Here is a 19,454-nt window from a genome sequence, read left to right on the forward strand (position 1 = left end):
TGCTCCTCTGATCCAGCAGAGAGTTTCCATCTATTTTCCTGCTTCATTAATCCCAAAGACAGCCCAGATGAACCTCTTTATAAAAAAATTTTTGAACCTCTTTTTTCTGGCATCCAAACTTACACACACGTGCTTTGGTCTGTTGATAAGGTGGAGAGGTTAAATCCTTTCAGCCCTGGTTGATAATTAGACATTCCCTTCCAGCTTGAGGCAAACTATCCCAGTAACTGGGGGTAGGACCAGAGTTGGTAGGGTGCTTGTCTTTTCTGGAAGTGGGGATGGTACAGAGGAGGGAAACTTAAACTGTATGTAACACTTGTAATGTTAACAGCAAGGGTTGCCAGAGGCAAGAAGGAGCTACCTAAGTAAGCTGTTTATTAATACATCCTCCAGATTTGGAAGCATCTTGGAGGTTGGTTAATTGGTCTTTTTCCACATAGGGACATCATGGCTCCAAGGTCTTATACTGATCAATAGCACATATATCACAGAAACTCAGGTCCCTTCCCTGTCCATCACTGTTCCTTTCAGAGGTAGCAGATTTACATCTTTTTCGATTTCCAAGAGACTAAACTTACAACCCCACAGTGCTCTTGCACGTGCCAAGGCATGCGTGTGTTCAAGTAACCAGAAATGGATAAACCAGAGCAACGGTGAACTTCTATACCTTTCACCAAGTCCAGGTGCTGATGTGAAATGATTTCTCCATCCTGAATCATTTCTTATTCACGGATCTTTAGTTTGTAAGACTCCTGTTAACTTGAGGCCCTTCCCTGATTGAGTTTCTTCCTGGGGTCATTCTTTGTCACTTCAGGGTAACTGTGAAACAGTGTCTCCTGATTCTAGGCCCTCTTGCTGGCCTCCGTTGCATGTATCTGCCACCTAAGCCAGGTGCATGTATACATGTATACATGCTCCTGATTCTAGGCCCTCTTGCTGGCCTCCCTTGCATGTATCTGCCACCTAAGCCAGGTGCATGTATACATGTATACATGCTGAGCCAGGTGGGGTGGGGTGGGTGCAAAGCTGCCTACCAGGAAGAGGCAAGAGATGAGTAGTGTCACCTGCACAAAGAGGGATGGTCCAGGGATTCCCAAGCACACCTGCAGGGGCTGTAGGAAGCCACCTTGGCATTCTCATGATACCCCTGGGGCTCATTCTCCTGATGCCCCTGAGCTTCTCTCTGTGGAACTGGTAGCAGAGCACTGCTGCTGGGCACTCGGTCACCTCTTCTTGTGGCCACCATGTTTGCCTGGTTGCAAGTAATGGCCCCCCAGCCTCAGAACCCTTCCCCCAGTGCCTGGGATTTCCTTTCCAAAGGAAAGGAAATCAAAAGCACTGGGGAACCTCTTTTCAAATGCATAAACAGGTGAATGCAGAGCTGCCCTAAGCTTGAGGATGGGGGGGGTGGGGTGGGGAGCCAGAACCCCTCAATCTCTGTGACCTTGATCCACCCCTCATGCACAGCAGCTCCAAAAGAATAATTGCAAATTCAGGCATTCAAGAAACAGTTTGAAAATACTGCCTTTGTACACTGAATTGCAGAGTGAGGTCTTTTCTTGAGCAGCAAGGAAGAGGTGGTATCAATGGTCTCTTTCTTTCCAATTCTGCTGTGTGTGTGTGTTTCACTCCTATTAAATCTACAGTGGATCTTGACCATTTACCTATTCCAGGCACAGTGATAAGTGTTGTATCTCATTTAGCCTTCACAGCATTTTAAGGAGGACAGATCATGTGCCCAAAGTCACACAACTAACTAGTGGGTGGTGTAGAGTTCATCAAAACCAGACTGTTTTGCCTCTACTCACCATCCAGTTACTGCTAAAAACAAAAACAAAACAAAAAATCTGCATGGCCAGGCCAACTCAGGTACTTTGTAAAAATTTAACTTGGTACCCGGCACTACATTCCTCATGAGGCAATTTCCAGAATAAAGGTATGAACTGGAGCCAGCCAGTATTCGTGGTTTCAGATGCAGAAAGGGCCTCTTGAGCCATCCCACTTGCTGTCTTAGGTGGGTTTGGTGGTTAGACTAATTATTATAAATAATTATAATTTAAGTAGCACTAATGAACCTTATAATTCAGCGCTAAAGCTTAGAGGCCAGATCATCTAAACCTTTGTGCCTTGCTTCCCAGACTTGAATGTTCTTGTGATATCTGCCATTCTGGAACATAGTGAATCCTTAGGCTCAATAAATCATCATTTTCTATTGAGAGGTTAGGCAGGGATGAAAGGGAGAGCAATAGATTTTTCACTTGAGCTACAAATCCTTTAATCTTCCTTCTCAGGTCCAGTTTTCTCCAGGCCTGTTTTTTAAATCTAAAGTCTGACTTCTTCCCCACATTATGTTACATCATTATTAATGCTTTAGATTAGGACAGAGAGAACCCCATTATGTGTTCCTGTGTCTTCCATTTTGATGGATCACTGTGGCTAAGAGAACCTGATGCAAAGTGATTGAGCTGTGGGACCTCAGATGGGTGTAAACCAAAGATAGTTGAGGGGTAATAGGCACAGGGTAACTGACCTACAGAAGTAGGAAATTTGAGCCACATGGGAAGGGGAGCCAGTGATGTGTTGCATTAGACTATAACACCATCTGGGCTTAACGTCTGACAACCATGAGGTCACAGGAGCCTTAGTAAGAGTCAAGCTTTTATTTGAGTTTGCTATTGAATTTGGAATCCTGCAACTGAGCTTGACAAAATCTGGGGAAGAGCTACAAAAATTATTAAAAGTTTGGAAGGCAGGTTTTATAACACATAAGTACTCATGGGTACTAAATTTCTTTACCAAGATGAGCTATGGCTTAATTGTAGCATCCAAGTGTATCAATGATGACATTTTATGTGTTTGTTCAAGGTAATATTTATTAGCTATTGCAGAGGCATGAAGATGGTATGTTCCTGCAGTGGTACATACTCTCTATTTCAAGCTAAGATGGGCTGGGGGAGAAAAAGTAAAAAGCCCACGTTGGAGTCAAAATGTGCTTACCCGTTGAGACTTTATTGAGTATTAGGGTTCTAGAAGCCTAATTGCATGGCAAGAGACTGTTCAAAGACTGAAGGAGAAGAATAGTGTATTTAGGGGGATGGTTTGAGTATAACAGAGGTTTTTTGATGCAAAAGCACAGAAGACTTTCTTAGCCTTAGGATTCTGGGATGGCTTCATTATCATCAGAAGAGACAAAATACTTGAGGCTGGCAGTTCTTTTTTTTTTATTTTTTTAAGATTATTTATTCATGAAAGACACAGAGAGAGAGGCAGAGACCTAGGCAGAGGGAGAAGCAGGCTCCCTGAGGTAAGCCTGATGCAGGACTCCATCCCAGGACTCTGGAATCACAACCTAAGCTAAAGGCAGATGCTCAACCACTCACCCACCCTGGGTCTGGCAGTTCTGATTGCATTGTTCTCATCTGGCATGTGATCACTGAATTGTCCCAAAATGTTTCATACAGAAATACAGTTCCCACTGGAATTTTTCCTGAGATTGCAACAATTCTCTTGTTTAATTCCTGCAGAATGGACATCTGTACAATGTCAGGCTTCCAATCCATGACCATGGTATACCTCTCTACTTTTTTTAGGGTTTTAATGTTTCTCAGTAGGATATTAGAGTTTTCACTAGAGATCTTACACATCTTTCACTAGAAAAATCCCTAGGTATTTGGTGGTGGTTGTTGCTGTTGTAAGTGGCATCATCATCTGAACCCCTTGAATGCACACCCGGTAATACCCATTCATGTCCGTGGGCATGAGAAGCAAAGTAATAATCAGCTTCTCCTTTCCTATGGCATCAGTGGCCTTGTCAGAACCTATCAAGATAAAAATGTGTAATAACTTCACTGCTGGAAACCCACTTCAGGATCCAAACACTGCAGCCCGGAAAGTGTTCTTTTAGTCCAACCTAAATTCCTCCAGTTGGCATTCTAGCTTATTTTCCTTTTGTGTTTGGTTCACAGTTTGCCTTCCACCAAGATTTCATATCTAGCAGTCTGCTGCTTGAATCATCATGCAGATATTTCCACCCTGACTGGTAAAATATGTGTAACTTTCATCAGGAGGATATTTGCTCATGATACAATATGAAGTTAAAAATATATATAATTAAAATCAAATTTTATTTTTAAAATATATGTGCTTAGATAAACAGGTCAAGAGAAAATACATAGCAGTGGTTATCTCTAGGGGACTTATGTGTGGACTATTTTTCTACACGTCTCCATTTTCAAAATTTTTATGACAAGCCTGCATCATCTTTGAAGTAAGCCAAAAATGAGCATTCTTAAGTGGAAAAAAGAAAGTTAAAGCTATGTATTTAAATGACTGACTTGAATTTAACTTTACCCTTCATTGTGTAAAGCCTATTTCAATGCCCTAGTGAAATCAAAACAGGTATGCCACATAACTTAAGATAATCAAGAAAGAGAAACTTCTTTTTTGGGCATGTAAATTTTCCTGCCAGTCCTCCAAGTAGCTATAAATTCCACTAGGTGCCAAGAATTCGCTCCTTGCGCCTGGGCCCCTGCAGCACCTGCTTTGTGTCTCCCTCCCCGGATTCCTGGGTAGGTCCCACCTCCAAGTGTGGGCTCCAGTGAGGCTGTCAGAGGCCCAGATATATGTCCCCCATCTGTTTCTCCAGTAACCCCACTGTTTATTGACAGGTTCTCAGGAATCTGATAGCTCTCAATCGGCCAAGAAAGATATGCTGGCTGCCTTGAAATCCAGGCAGGAAGCTCTGGAGGAAACGCTCCGCCAGCGACTGGAAGAACTGAAGAAACTCTGTCTTCGAGAAGCTGTAAGCAGTTCACATTTCACTTACGCGCGCGCGCGTGTGTGTGTGTGTGTGTGTGTGTGTGTGTGTGTGTGTGTGTGTATGTGTGGTTCTCTGTCTCTTTTTTTAAGATTTTATTTATTTACTCATGAGAGACACACAGAGAGAGGCAGACACCTAGGGAGAGGGAGAAGCAGACTCCCTGCTCGGAGCCTGATGCAGGACTCTATCCCAGGACCCTGGGTTCATGCCCTGAGCCAAAGGCAGATGCTCAATCACTGAGCCACCCAGGTGCCCTTTGCCCTCTGTCACCACATATTTATGAAAAGCAAAGGTGGGCTCACACAGAGAGCATAAGCAAGAGACAGGACCTCTCCTGAAGCGCAGATGGGGGAGACTCCAACCCCTCTGGCGTGCCCTGTCGTTAACAGCAGTGAACCATAATGAAACATAAGGCCAGCAGTTAGAGTGGCTCCACCCAAATCCTCAAAGGGACCCCACTGGAGACCAAATGACAAGTAATAATGGCAGTCCCTTCTGTGTGCATCATGCACCATAGGTGATAAAGGGTCTCTCCCTGTAGGATTACCTCCTTGGATATACTGGCTTGCCACCATCTTCCTAAAATCGGAGCCTGATTTTATTATCATGGTGGCTTTTGTTTCTCTTGAGGATATTTCCCGTTGGTCTTGGGGCATCCTATGGAGAAGCTTCAGTGGGGATCTTCAAGGAAACCAAGATTTCGCTTGATATTTAATCCCCTTCACAACTCATAATCTGGTGTGTCTTCCCCCTTTTTAGTTTTTACTTTTTTAAAGATTTTTATTTATTTATTCATGACAGACACAGAGAGAGAGAGAGGCAGAGACACAGGCAGAGGGAGAAGCAGGCTCCATGCAGGGAGCCCGATGTGGGACCCTATCCCGGGTTTCCAGGATCACACCCTGGGCTGAAGGGGGCACTAAACCGCTGAGCCACCGGGACTGCCCCCCCCCCCTTTTTTTAATGAAGTCACAGCCTAGTGGTCTTTTAAATTTTGTGTAAAGCAAGTCTTCCTCAAGCCCCTGTATACGCTAGTCTCATGTTTCCTTGGGATTCAGATGCTGTGGCCCGTCACTGTCTGCAGTTGCTGGAACGTCACTTCTTACTTTCTCCTGTTCATCTGGTGACTGTTAGCATGTTCGAACAGTTGATTTTCTTAATGCAACACACATGACCTGCGTGGGGGGGTGTACACACACGGATGCGGTGGGCTGGGAGCCCTCTGTGCCCTGCATAGCATTACAGAGAGCTCTGTTGGTAAACAGTTCAGAATGGGAAGCAAAAGAGGTTCTGGGGCGAAGTTGAGGAGTGGATTACCCCCACCCCTTCCTTCTCCCCCCCCACCATGCCCCCAGGGCTTGCCCCAGGAAGAATGAAACAAGGGGCTATAGAATGAGATCGCATTACATTTCAACTCGGCTTAATTAGGCTCTGGGTTGATTTAAACCGGAGCCTGCGCAAAGCAGACCCACATGGGCACAAATCCACTGCAAAGCTTGGGAAAGCAGCTGGCCTGGCCAGGGGATGTGCTCTGTGGTACTCCTACCATTAGCAGCCTTTTCGTGAAGAATATGCTGAAAGCATTGAAAAAATATGGGCTTGGGTGTCTGCATTTAATAATTTGTAAAGCCTGGTTTTGTTGTTCACAAAGGAAACATCCCTAAACCCAGCAGGGACTCAGCATCAGAAAATTGGAGAAACATGTCAGGGCAAGGTTAGCATGCATTATCAAGGTCTCCCCGTCTCTCTCAAAATAAAAGCAAAATAAGGAAAACAAGCCTCCCACTTCTTGGAGTGTTGGCACCAGAAAACGGAGCTTGAGTGGAAGAAGTAGCCTCTCTCAGGGAAGTGGGCCTGGGGGGCTGCGGATTGCTTCTGTGCTTGCTCAGCCAGGCGCGTCGCTCGCCTGTAGTGAAGGAGCGAGAGAACTTTCTCGGTGACTGTTCTGCTCTTTCTCTGGGGCACCCACGCTGTGCACCCTCTGCTCAGTATCAAGAAGTGCTGTTTGTGGGCGGGAATGGGGGGGAATGGGGCGGAATGGGGCAGCCCGACTGCAGCAGAGGGAGCTGAGCCGCAGCAGGGTGCGAGCAAAGTGGGAGCAGAAGATAGCAGGCACCTGAGAGCTCTGGTTACCTGTGAAATCAGATGAAATATGGGGAATCCAGGCTGGACTCAAATACCTTTAAGCCGATGATGAAAAATCCGTAGGCTCATTTTTTTTAAACGTAGTTTGTTTCAAAACCACAGACACTTTAGAGTTACAAGTCAGTGGTCGTGTGGACGGACGTGCGGCGCCCTCCTGTAGGTTCGGAGCAGACAGGAGAGGCCTGACAATATAAAATCCTCAGTGTGCGGTGTTACTGATAGACCAGCTTTTAGGGGCGTGGATAAAAGTCTTACAGAATAAGCACGTAACTACTTTGGAGACATTTGAACCAGGTTTTATTAAAAACCGGGAAGAAAATTGCAGAGCGTTTCATCCTCCAGAGTTGGCCGTTAGGTTCTGAAATGTGTACACTAGGGAGGAAAACAAGCCCAAGAGTTCATTTCCTGGTGGCCTGAACACAGAAGGAAAGAGGCCCAGGAGAGTGAGGCGTGGGTGTGCTTGCGCGTGCCAGTTGCACTTGTGCACACGCGCTCTCTCTCACACACACACCACACATGTGCATATATCCATACCCAATACGTGCATGCACACACACCAGTGCATACACGTTACATACTCAATGCATGCATTCATCTTAGTGCACACACACTCCAGTGTGCACACATAGCATGGGGAAAGGCCAGATCCTTCCTCATTTTTTGTTGTTTTTTTTTAAAGATTGTATTTATTTATTCATGAGAGACAGAGACAGAGAGAGAGACAGAGACAGGCAGAGGGAGAAGAAGGCTCCATGCAGGGGGCTCAATGTGGGACTCGATCCCCGGACTCCAGGATCACACCCTGGGCCAAAGGGAGGCACTCAACCCCTGAGCCACCCAGGCGTCCTCAGATCTTCCTCCTATTAGAAGGGGAGTGAACATTAGGAGTCTACGTCTGGGCTTTCTCACCCACCGGACACTCGTACTGGGCTGCGTTCTGACCAGACTTCAGTCAGGATCGGAGTCACTGCAGTGATACATCAATAAAATTCACTGTCATTATATTCACACAATTAGATTTCGGAGAGCTGAAAATACGCAATATCTTTTTTAATGGCCCTGTCAATAAAATGGATTATATTTTCAGTTTCTACTGAAACTGTGATTTGTATACATGTAATATTTTTTAAGCTCAGCCTGCCCCTAGTCTGAGCGGACGAATTATTTATATTCAGTTTCTAATTTATATAATTTGCACCTTTCTTGGCTTTGCTGTTTAGATACCATTCCTCCTAAGAACACTCACTTGAAGGGCATTTTAAACTGAGATATTTGCGAGGGACTATCTGATGCAGTGAAAAGAGCACAGAAACTGTGAAGACCAGAGATGTCATGTTGGCTCTGCCCCTTCCTGGCTGTGTGGCCCCACCTGGCACATAGCAGGCACAGGGGATCACTGGGGATGTTAACCAATGGGTGAGACTTGGGTTTTATGATGAAAGCCAATAATTTTATTCACCCAAAAGAAATTCACTTTGGGAGAAACTTCGAAGCATGTCTATTCCATAAAGAAAGGACTGCTCTCATACTGTTTTAGAGAAATGGGCGCCTGGGTGGCTCAGTCGGTTAAGTGTCTGCCTTTGGCTCAGGTTATGATTCCAGGGTCCTGGGAAATGTGCATTAGGCTCCTTGCTCTGCAGAGAGCCTGCTTCTCCCTCCACCTCTGCCTCTCCCTCCATCATGAATAAATAAATAAAATCTTTAAAAAGAGAGAAGTGAAATTGCATTTCAGGAGCACTTAGGCGTGTTGCTAAAGGTGACGATTTCAAACCTGTGCATTGCATCTGTGCTTTGAAGCACCTGCATGGGCACGCATGTGTCCCAGAAACCTGATCTCTGTCCTCATGCTGTTGCACACATGCAGGAGCTGACAGGCAAACTGCCCGTTGAATATCCCTTGGATCCAGGGGAGGAACCACCCATTGTTCGAAGAAGAATTGGGACAGCCTTCAAGCTGGATGAACAGAAAATCCTGCCCAAAGGAGAGGTGTGTCCTTCTGTGTGCTGTTGTTGGATTCTCTCGCATTAGCCATATTTCTCCCATATGTTGGGGCTTCCAGGGTTTTCTGTAACAGTTGTCTTCATTCTACTCGATGCCAAATACCATTTCCCTTTCCTCCCCAGGATCCTCCCTTCTACCTTTTAAGTTGGCTGGTCAGCCAGCATGGGGCTCCCCTTGGTAGGATTCATTAGCTCGAGTTCGTAAGCATCTGGATTTCCATGGAAGTTGCTTGTCTAACACGATTGGCCTGTCACAAGGGGCTGCGTTAAGCTTGAGAGAACATCCCAACAACATTCCTGTGTACCTATCTTTTTAATGGCTTCCCAGCTCTCTGTTACTTAGAGCCCAGCATGACGTGGAAGAAAACAGCCAAAGGAGAAAGAAAACTCAGGCCATGCCAGCAGGTGCAGGGATGCCACAGGCTGGGGGAAAGATAGTACGGCCTGCCCTCAGTGGCCTTCCCTTCACCTTGCTGCTAAAATTGCTGCCAGAGGAAGGGCAAGCTGCTGGGCCTTCCTGAGGTCATCTGTCTGCATTTGGAGGAGCCCCTGAAGCCTTGCTCATTTATCCTCTTTGACACTAAATGTTGGTGGGGCCTGGGGGTAGAGACAGGCTCCCCACCCCCAACCCCCTCACTGCCTCTGTTTCTCCTGGGAACGCACTTGGCTTCCCTGTCCACACAGCAGGCGGCCATCTGGACAGCCAGGCCCTCCGGCGGCCTGGTGCCTGTCTGGCTAGGGAGTGAGCCATGGTCCTGGGCTCCCACGCCAGGTCAGGTCGCGGGCCAGGGCTCTCTAAGCGCTGGGAACAGCTGCTCATGGCAGTTAGGCCTCACAGACCAGCCTTTGTCCTTGGTGGCTTGTTTGTTTCCCAACCCCGGGCGGGAATCCATCTCGGTGTCCTTCTCCCTCTGGAGAACGAGTGCAGCCAGCGATCGAAAGACCTGGAAGGAGTTTATCATCTCCTAAGCAGTTCTGTGTAATCTCCACGCCGCCCCTCCTCCTGGGCCCCTGTTCCCCTCAGGCCTGAGATGCTCAAACAGAAATGAATCCGGCCAAGAGTACTGTGCTTGGTGGAGGCTCCCGACCTGGGACGTGCTGCCCCGAGGCAAGCCTTTTCTTCCAGCCTTGAGCTGGGAGGATCTGTCCCTTCCCACAGACGTGGTGATGGGCTCCCACGTGGTTAGGTCCATTCCTGTCAGGTTTTGCAGGACTCTGGGTCGCCTAGGATGAGGGTAGGTGTGGCCTCCCCTGCGGGCCTTGCTAGCCTCCGGGCTGGTGCTGGAAAGGAACCTCTGATGGAGCTGCAGAGAGTAAGGGGTGCACAGGTCCACAAAGGGGGGCTGAAGAACCTCTGCAGCCTGCGGCCCACCCCGGTTCCTCTGCCCATCCCGGCAGCCACAGCCTCATTTCTCCCGGGACCAAAACTGTGCGAGGGCATGTTACCCATCTGCTCCTTTGGGCCGAAGTAAGGGTCAGGGCTGCAGGGAGGTGCCGAGGGGAGGACAGAGATGCTGTAAAGCAGATCCAGGAATGGGGGCCAGGCTCCTCCAAACCCCACATCCATGCCTCGCAGAGCAGTGCTGCTGCAAACGGCAGGCATGAGGATGGCGGGAGCTTGCAGAGAAGCTTCCAGAAGAGATCCTGGTGAGTGGGGTACGTCCCACCACAAAGGGCTCAAAATACAAGAGACCGAGGGCATGTGTGGGAGGGTGGGATGTCACGCACGTGTGAGCTGCCTGCTGCCAAACCCACAGAAGCCCACTCTAGAAGTGACGGTGCATCTTCTGCCCAAGATGGCAAGGAGACACCAACCAGAGGGGCTCTGATTTCCACGGGGGTTTGGTCTTCATGAACCTTGCTGTGGAGACCAAGGAGATGAAGCCAAGTGACCCTGCCTCCGGCCCGCAGCAGGGAGCTCTGTTTCTCTGCGATGCTGCTCATACAGTGACCAACACTCGTCTCCTGAACATAACGGGCCAAGGGCCTTGAAAGTGGGAGCACCCAGGGCCTGGCCGCCAGAGATTTGAGGGAAAGGGCCATTGCAGGGTCAGGCAGGGTCGGGGCTAGGTACTGGGAGTGCTGGGTTCCTAGTATGCGTGTCTCCCAAAGAGCAGGGTCCTGGGTTCCTAGTATGCGTGTCTCCCAAAGAGCAGGGCGTGCTCGCCTGGGGACAGGGACAGAGATGGGGAGGATGGTGCCTCCCTTAGCATCCCCCTAAATGTAAGTCCCATCTTCCCCTCCCACAGGAAGCCGAGTTGGAACGCCTGGAACGAGAGTTTGCCATTCAATCCCAGATTACAGAGGCTGCCCGCCGCCTGGCCAGTGACCCCAACGTCAGCAAAAAACTGAAGAAACAAAGGAAAACCTCTTATCTGAATGCACTGAAGAAGCTGCAGGAGATTGAAAATGCCATCAACGAGAACCGCATCAAGTCTGGGAAGAAACCCACGCAGAGGGCTTCCCTGATCATCGCTGGTCAGTGCTAAGCCGGCCCCCCCAGAGGGACAGCACCCCTCCACACACACACGAGGGGCCTTGGGGGTCAGCACCGGTCCCGGGAGCGAGTCCAAAGCTGGTGCCCTGCGGACCTGAGCAAGCTGCTTAGCCACCCTGGGCCTGCTTTTTATTTATTTTTCAGTCCGTAAAGTGAAGCTAATAAGGCCTGATACCAAATGAGAGCAGTAAGGGGTACACAGGTCCACAAAGGCGGGCTTTACAGGTTGAACTGTCCTGATCCCTACTTACTGCCCCCTGGGAGAGCTTGCAGCCCTGAGCTCTAGGCTGCTTCTCCACCCTCAGCAGCACTTGGGCTGAGCTAAGGTGCCAGCTCAGTCGAGCTGGAGTTGCCAGGCTCTGACCTCCCCTGGGGACCTGATCACCCAGCATCCGGATGGCTGGGGTCCACTGCAAGCCGGCACTCCCGCTGAGCCTCTGTCCTCAGACACACCAGTTCCCAGGGCGCCTGTCCCAAAGCTGAAGCCAGGGAGGACTGGGCTGCCCCACTCTGTCTAGACCCCTGAGCCAGGTCAGCAGGGGTTAGGAATTTGGGCGATTGTATTTGGTAAACACCTCTAAAAGGAAATAGCCCTGAATCCTCCAACAGCATCAAGTTCCCCAAACGGTTACAATCCTTTTTTCCTGTTTAGCAAACTCCTTAGAATGTATGTCAAGTATTCTTTCGTAGTTTATACGTTTAAAACGCTTTTGCTCTAAGAAGGTCAAAAGTGGAATAGAAATTACCAGGGGTTAGGAGAGGCGGAGTGGGAAGTTAGTATTTGAGGGGTACAGGTTCTGATTGGAAAAATGGAAAAGTTGCAGAGACAGATAGCGGTGATGGCTGCGCAACAATGCAAATAATCCTTAATGCCACTGAACGGCTGTCAGTACGCCCAATACGGCTGACAGTGGCTAAAACGGTAAATTTATGTTGTGTATACATTACCACGATAATCTATATAATTATATAATACATAAATACATATACAAAAAATATAATACATATAATAAATACAAAATATACATATAATACATGAAATATAATTGTGCCACCTTAAAACGTGGGCATGCTATACTAGAAGCCACGCTGTACTGGAAACTCCAAGATGCCAAAGTTAAGGCTCTCCATCCCCTACATGCTCACAGTCCACCAAACCAGAGATACCATTAAAAAATCCTTTCCCTCTAGAAAATTTGGAATAACTGTCTTTCCCCATCCTGCCCTTTTGTCCTTGGCCAAGACTTTGTCACTCTGTCGCCCACTTCCTAACAGAACTGCAGCCAGCCAACTCCTATCTGCATGCTGCCCCTTTGGGACCTCCCTGTGGCCCCCTGAAGGCTGTTGGGGTGTCCTGGCTCTGCGGGAGCATTCCAGCAGGGTCACCAGAGCCAAGTTCGGGAGAGGCCCCTCAGGGCCACACCTGTCTCCGGTCCCTAGCCCCTGGTCAGCCACAGAAGAGCCCGCCTCCCCAGCCCGCCCAGTGAGAGCTGTCCTGTGAGCCCCGCCACCAGAGTCTGTGGTCCCATCCAGATTTGCAGCCTTTTTTTTTTTTTTAACTACTCAAGAATATACCTTTATTCTGCTCCCTCCTTGAAAGATTTTTTTATTTTTTATTATTTATTTTTTTGAAAGAATTTTTTTAAAGATTTTATTAACTTATTCATGAGAGACACAGAGAGAGGCAGGCTACCTGCAGGGAGCCCAACATAGAACTCGATCCCAGGACCCCAGGATCACGACCTGAGCCAAAGGCAGATACTCAACCACTGAGCCACCCAGGGATCCCTAAAATGTCTCTGCCGCATTCGAATTAGAGGAATAACCCCAGTTCTTCTTAGTTCCTTAGTTCCTTGGCGTCTTATCTCTTGAGATAAAACTTGGAACTTCACACCTGGCACCTTTTGCTCATTTTACCGGGAGAACAGAGCAACTGCAGACAAACCACGCCACCCTAGCTGGGCCTCAGTTTCCCCAGATGTTAAAGGGGAAGGATTATTTTACTGACTCCCTCTTGGGTGTGTCCCCATGGTTCACCAGTATCTATAAAAACCAGCTTTGCGGAGAGAGAGGCTGTACTTAGGTTGTTTTTACTACTAATGACTGAAGAAGTTTATGGAGAGGACGTTTATTGCCGTAAGAGCAAAGCCAAGTTCCTCACCTAGTTTCGCATGTAGAGAAAGAGCAGTTCAGTTCCTTTGGTTCAGTGGGAACGTGCCCTGAGATTGGGCCAGGACGCTGATGGGCTGAACCGGGCCAGGCGGCCTTTATCCTGGCTTTCTAGCCCCTCAGCGCTGTGGGGCCCCGTGAGACAAGGGTGCCGACACAGAGGCCGGGCCACAGCGCAGCATCAGGCCTCGGGGATGACCAGTGCCCCACCCCAGGGACCCCAGAGAAATGCCAAGCGTCTTGTTGACTGTATTTCATGCATTCTTTCCGCTCAGAAAGAGGAGGACGTGGGATGGTCCCAAACGCATGATCGTCACAGGCTGGACGGTGTCTGGGGGATGTGCTAATAAACTCATAGGCTTTTGCGTTTTGCCTCCTCAGATGGAAACATTGCCAGTGAAGACAGTTCCCTCTCAGATGCACTCGTGCTAGAGGATGGTAGGTTGTCCGTTTCCTGACTCAGAACTCGGGCCCAGGCCGAACAGGGATTAAGGTGTGCGCAGTCGGGCCCGGCCTGGTGGAAAGGCAAGAGCAGGCTGAGGTGGGGGCCGGGTGCCCCGCCAGCCCCTTGCCCCAGGCGTCAGCTTCTGTCTGTCGGAACCTGAGTGTTTCCAGTGGCCCACGGGGAGGGGCTGAGGTGACCGTCCGTGAGCGCTGGTGTGTGGTGTGGTTGCCACAACCACGTCTGTGACTAAACACCATGCGCGGTTTCCTTTTGAGTCTCCGTTGTTTCTGGAGGAAAGTCGTGGACTCTGGTTGGATCACAAGTCAGAGATTGAAGCCTCCTAGGAAAGCCTGGGGGTGGCGGGAGGAACACCGGGCCTCCCCATCTACCTGAGAAATAGCAAAGACCAAAGGGAATGGTGTCCTTCTAGATTGCTGGTCAGGCGTTGAAATTGTCTATTTTCCATTGACCTCTGAAAACCCAGCAGTTATTGGGATATTTTCTTGGGAAATTCTGAGAAAAGCAGAACCGATCCCCCACACCTCTGCACCCTCCCCCAGGCCACCACCACCTCACACGGGGGTAGAAAGGATTCCAGGCACAGGACCATCTCTGAGAACATTCCTGTGGGTTTAAGCCAAAACTTGGGAGGCCAGGACATTAATCACATGGAAATATATTAAGTGGCAGTTAATTTTTTTGCCCTTTGGGGAACCCTCGTGTGGGCAGTGCTAAGTGGCTGTTCAGACAGAAAACATAAACCAGTCTACCCAACCCAGAGTCTGGATGATCGCGGCAAAGCTAATAATAGGGGCTACTGATGTGGGGAGAGGCTGGCAGGGTATTTACCCAGCGGCCTTGGCCTTGCTCTTAGCAATCAGGTTGTAACATTTCCATTGTCAGCTTGGTTACATGGGTGGGAAGGGGAGGGAGCATGGCTGCAGAAGAATAGGGAGAGGTGTTTTTTTTTTTTTAAGATCTTATTTATTCATGAGAGACACAGAGAGAGGCAGAGACACAGGCAGAGGGAGAAGCAGGCTCCCCGAGGGGAGCCCGATGTGGGACTCGATCCCAGGACCCCAGGATCACGACCTGAGCTGAAAGCAGATGCTCAACCACTGAGCCACCCAGCCCAAAATTCCCAGGAATTTTGACTATGGGAGATCCAGCCCCAGTTTGGGGCTCTGGGGATGGCAGTTTCTCCAAAGGCAGGACCTAGAATGATTTAATGAGAAGAGAAGACCAAGAGGAGAGTTGGGGGAGGTGCATATTGTTGGCAGCTGAAAGGAGGCCTCCTTGGCCTTGAGTCCCCAGACCCCCAGGCCCCCTGCAGGCTTGCCCCTTGTTGGGGGGGGGGCTCTTTCCTTCACTGATTACTGGGGGGGAGGGGGGGTGGAATGGAGAATTAGGCGGTGAGAAGAATCCTGGTGGGAAATGGATTGGGGGCCAAGTGGAAGGTGGTTGGAGGTTTTGAGGTTTGCTTCTGTGAAGTATTTCCCTTCACGCTCCCCGTCCGCCTTCACAAGGAACCCTGAATTCTTCCTCCCTCCCTCCCCCTGCCCTCTCCTGCTCCTCACTCCCCGCCTGCCCCCACCACGGGGTTCTCCACACTGTGGACCTCCCCTAGCCCCTGCCAGGTGGCTGGCCCTCAGAAAAGATTTTCATCCTGACACGTCTGGGCTTCCGAAGTTGCAAAGTCTTCTTAGGCCCTTCAGACCAAAGCCCCATTCCTCAGCATGAAGGCCCCCCATCAGCTGGGCTGCCCAGTTCATCTTGGGGGGCACAGCAGGTCAGCCCCAGCAATCCGACTCTGTTCCTCCTCCTCCCCAGCCACTGCCCCAGCTGGCCTGGGCTCTCCCCTTCGTCCTCTCTGCGCCCCCCACCGCTGAACTCCCCTCGGCACCCGGGGGGCTGACTGTGGGTCCCGCAAGCCAGGGAATAAGCTCCTTTCACTCAGTATGTGTAGCCTGGCTCCTTCCTGCAGAACCTAGGGCTGGTCCAGGGGGAATCTCGGGAGCACGATCCAATACAGGCAGGAGGAAAGAGAGGTCCATACCCGGGGCCCCTACAGATACTTACGCTCAGCATGTCCACTTGGCTTCCCCTGTTCTAACGAGTGTTTGTTGAGCACCTGCTGGGGGCCTGCCGGCCTCCTAGGCGCCAGGGTTACGGAAATGAAGGAAACAGTCCTCCGGAGCCGCAGGTCCCCAGAGCACCTTAGGCGCTCGCTGTCTCCGGAGAGACACTGTGACAGTGTTACAGGGACCACGTTCTGCTGTTGGCTCCAGCTGTAGCTCCTCAGAAGGGAACCTTCTCTCCCTAGCGAGGGCCGCTTGAGGCGGGGGGTTTGGTTGGTTCTGGTTCCACCTGTCGTGGCAAGCGGGGAAGCCGTGGTTTGCTCTGCCCAGGCCGGGGGGGGGGGGGGGGGGGGGGGGGGGCACCTGCCCGTACTGCAGGGGTGAGGGGTGGGGGGACGGGGCAGGGCTGTCTGCGTCGGTGGGGGGGACCCTTGCTCAGTTCGTCTCTCTCCATCTCTGTGCAGAAGACTCTCAGGTCACCAGCACACTGTCCCCCTTACAGTCTCCTCACAAGGGACTCCCTCCTCGGCCACCGTCACACAACAGGCCCCCCCCTCCGCAGTCCCTGGAGGGGCTCCGGCAGATGCACTATCCCCGCAACGACTATGACAAGTCCCCCATAAAGCCCAAAATGTGGAGCGAGTCCTCCTTGGATGAGCCTTACGAGAAGGTCAAGAAACGTTCCTCCCACGGCCATTCCAGGTGAGCCGGGTCGGCGAGGGCCCCCGAGGTCACAGGACAAGCAAGCAGGGGTGGCCCACAGGAGGGCACCCGCATCCCGCTCACAGCCACCCCGAGGGCGCGGCCCCCCAGCCGCAGGTGGGGCGTGGGGGCCCGGGAGCTGCTGTGCGCTGACGCGAGAGTTAGGGAGGAAGCCTGGGCAGCGCCACCCCGAATGGCAAGGGACAGACCCCTCATAGGAGCCCCAGCGTGGCTCGGGACCCCGCCCCCCCCCACCCGCCCCCCAGCAGGTTTGGGGCTGGCTGCTGCTGCCTGAGAGGGTGGCGGGTTTCCGGCCCGTTTCTCTGTTTTTCTCCTTCCCTTTCGCTACGCCCTGTCAAGTGTAGCTGGCAGGGCACGTAAATATTTGTTGGCTGCAAAACGGAAACCAACCGTGGTCGAGGGCAGGGGCTTCACGGGACAGTCCCACTGCCTGCTGGGGACAGGCTGATGAGGCTGTGGTCTCCCACCACCCTGGGGTCGGGCATGCCCCCCCGCCCCGGCTCCGGGGGTGATGCTGAGTAGCCCCTTAGGAACCCGAGGGAGAGGCGGGCTGTCCCCTGGGAAGAGGGACGGTTTTGTCCGGCGGTGACCAGCCCGGCGTCCTCTGGTTTGCAGCAGCCACAAACGCTTTCCCAGCACGGGGAGCTGCGCCGAAGCCGGAGGGGGCAGCAGCTCCCTGCAGAACAGCCCCATCCGCAGCCTCCCGCACTGGAACTCCCAGTCCAGCATGCCGTCCACACCAGACCTGCGGGTCCGGAGTCCCCACTACGTTCATTCCACGAGGTGAGTCCTCCCACACCAGGCCGTTGGGCCACCTCCCTCCCTGGACCGGATGTCCAGGCCCCCAACTGGCCCAAAGGACTGGGGAGCTAGTGGGGTGGGTTCCCATTAAATCGAAGCAGGATGGAAACCCCAGCTGGCAGCGGAAGCCCACGTTAGGTGAGACCTGTTCTTAGCCTGGTGTTCGTGTCCGGTGAGCGCCAAGAAACGCCTGGAGAACCCCCAGGCTTCTGGAGGCAGCAGGCACGGAGTGAGCCCCCCTCTTTTTTTTTTAAAATTTTATTTATTTATTTATTTAATAATTTCCATATGTTTGTTTTTTAAGCTTTTATTTATTCATGAGAGACACAGAGAGAAAGAGAGGCAGAGACACAGGCAGAGGGAGAAGCAGGCTCCCTGCAGGGAGCCCGATGTGGGATTCGATCCCGGGTCTCCAGGATCACACCTCAGGCTGCAGGCGGCGCTAAGCCACTGCGCCACTGGGGCCACCCTTTTTTTTAAATTTTAAAGATTTGTTGGAAGTTTGTGTATTTAAGCAATCTCTACACCAAATCTGGGGCTTGAATTCACAACCCTGCGGGAAACAGCCGTGCTGTGCTGACAGAGCCAGCCAGGCGCCCCCCACAGAGGGAGCTTTCCTAACCAAGGGGAAGGCAGGCGGGGCCAGCCAGGTAGCGGGGAGGCCTCTGGAACCAGGAGATCTTCACTCTGTCGTCCTCATGTATCTTCCCACCGGTGCCTCAGTTTATCCTGGATTTTTTAATGCCTCAAGGTGTGAAACCATTGAAGGGCAAAAGGAATAGGCAAAAGTGAGGCTGTGAATCACACCTTCATTTTCTGAAAAGAGGCCACACCAAAGCTGTCATTCTGTTTTATCAAAAACTGTGATTGCACAGGACCGGCTCAAAGCATGGATTTATATAGGATAAGATTTGGCTCTGCAGGCAAGGCTGTCCCCTTCACGTTTTCATGCGACACATACTTATCAAGTGCCTTGAGGTGCCAGGTACCACCGACCAGGCTAGAGCAGTGGACAAAGCCAACCACGCTCCAGCTGTCAGCGGAGTGTTTTGGTGGAGGGAGTCATGAGAAAGAACAATATGTGTCAAGTGGTAATAAGTACAGAGGAAAAAAAAAAAAAAACGAACAGGGCAGGGGCCACACTGTGGAAAGACAGACTCTGTTAGGTGGAAGCATCAGGGACATTTGAGCAGAGACCAGAATGGATGGGGTGGCAAGTTCGGAGGCTGTTATCAGGCAACAGCAGGATCAGAGAGCATCAGAGGCAGGCCTGCACTTGGCCTATTCCCAGGAGGCCAGGAGGAGGTAGGACCAGGGAGGAAACTGAGGCCCGAGTCCTGGAGTGCCCCTGTCTGTGGACTCTGTTCTACCATGAGTGACAGCAGGAACTCCTGTCCTCCGGTCCTTGGCCAGGGGGGCTGCTCTGACTTGCATGGGTGTCTAAGCACTGTCCCTCCTGCCATGACCCGGGTGGATGTTTGGAGTCTGGAGTTTGGGACTGGTGGGGGGGATTATAGATGAAGCAGGGGGCTGTTAAGTAGTTGCATCAGTCATTGTGAAGTATTTGAGTTTCAGCTGCCTTCCTTTTTAGAGTTTCAGGGGAATGGAAGTCTATTTTATGTGGGTTTCATAATAGTATTTGGTGAATGCTGTGAAGTGCCCTCTGTGGGACTGTTTTTTATGATCAAAAAAAAAAAAAAAAAACGAGGGGGGGGGATTTCATCTGATTTGAGACAATACCAGAATAGGGATTGTCGTGGTTCTCCAGAATCCCTT

The 19,454-nt window shown here is 50.8% G+C and overlaps 1 protein-coding gene across 11 annotated transcripts in view; it reads left to right on the forward strand.

The window, feature by feature from the left end:
• Nucleotides 1–19,454, forward strand: part of FRMD4A (FERM domain containing 4A) — a 614,318-nt gene that overhangs the window by 571,358 nt on the left and 23,506 nt on the right. For all 11 annotated transcript variants that reach the window (XM_072749470.1, XM_072749476.1, XM_072749477.1 and 8 more), the window contains 6 exons: nucleotides 4,668–4,801; nucleotides 8,829–8,951; nucleotides 11,215–11,443; nucleotides 14,013–14,069; nucleotides 16,619–16,856; nucleotides 17,493–17,660. In XM_072749470.1, the coding sequence (XP_072605571.1) occupies nucleotides 4,668–4,801; nucleotides 8,829–8,951; nucleotides 11,215–11,443; nucleotides 14,013–14,069; nucleotides 16,619–16,856; nucleotides 17,493–17,660 (949 nt within the window). The remainder of the gene's footprint in view (nucleotides 1–4,667; nucleotides 4,802–8,828; nucleotides 8,952–11,214; nucleotides 11,444–14,012; nucleotides 14,070–16,618; nucleotides 16,857–17,492; nucleotides 17,661–19,454) is intronic.

The sequence above is a fragment of the Vulpes vulpes genome, chromosome 2 (genome assembly GCF_048418805.1).
Source record: "Vulpes vulpes isolate BD-2025 chromosome 2, VulVul3, whole genome shotgun sequence".
Lineage (NCBI taxonomy): Eukaryota > Metazoa > Chordata > Mammalia > Carnivora > Canidae > Vulpes > Vulpes vulpes.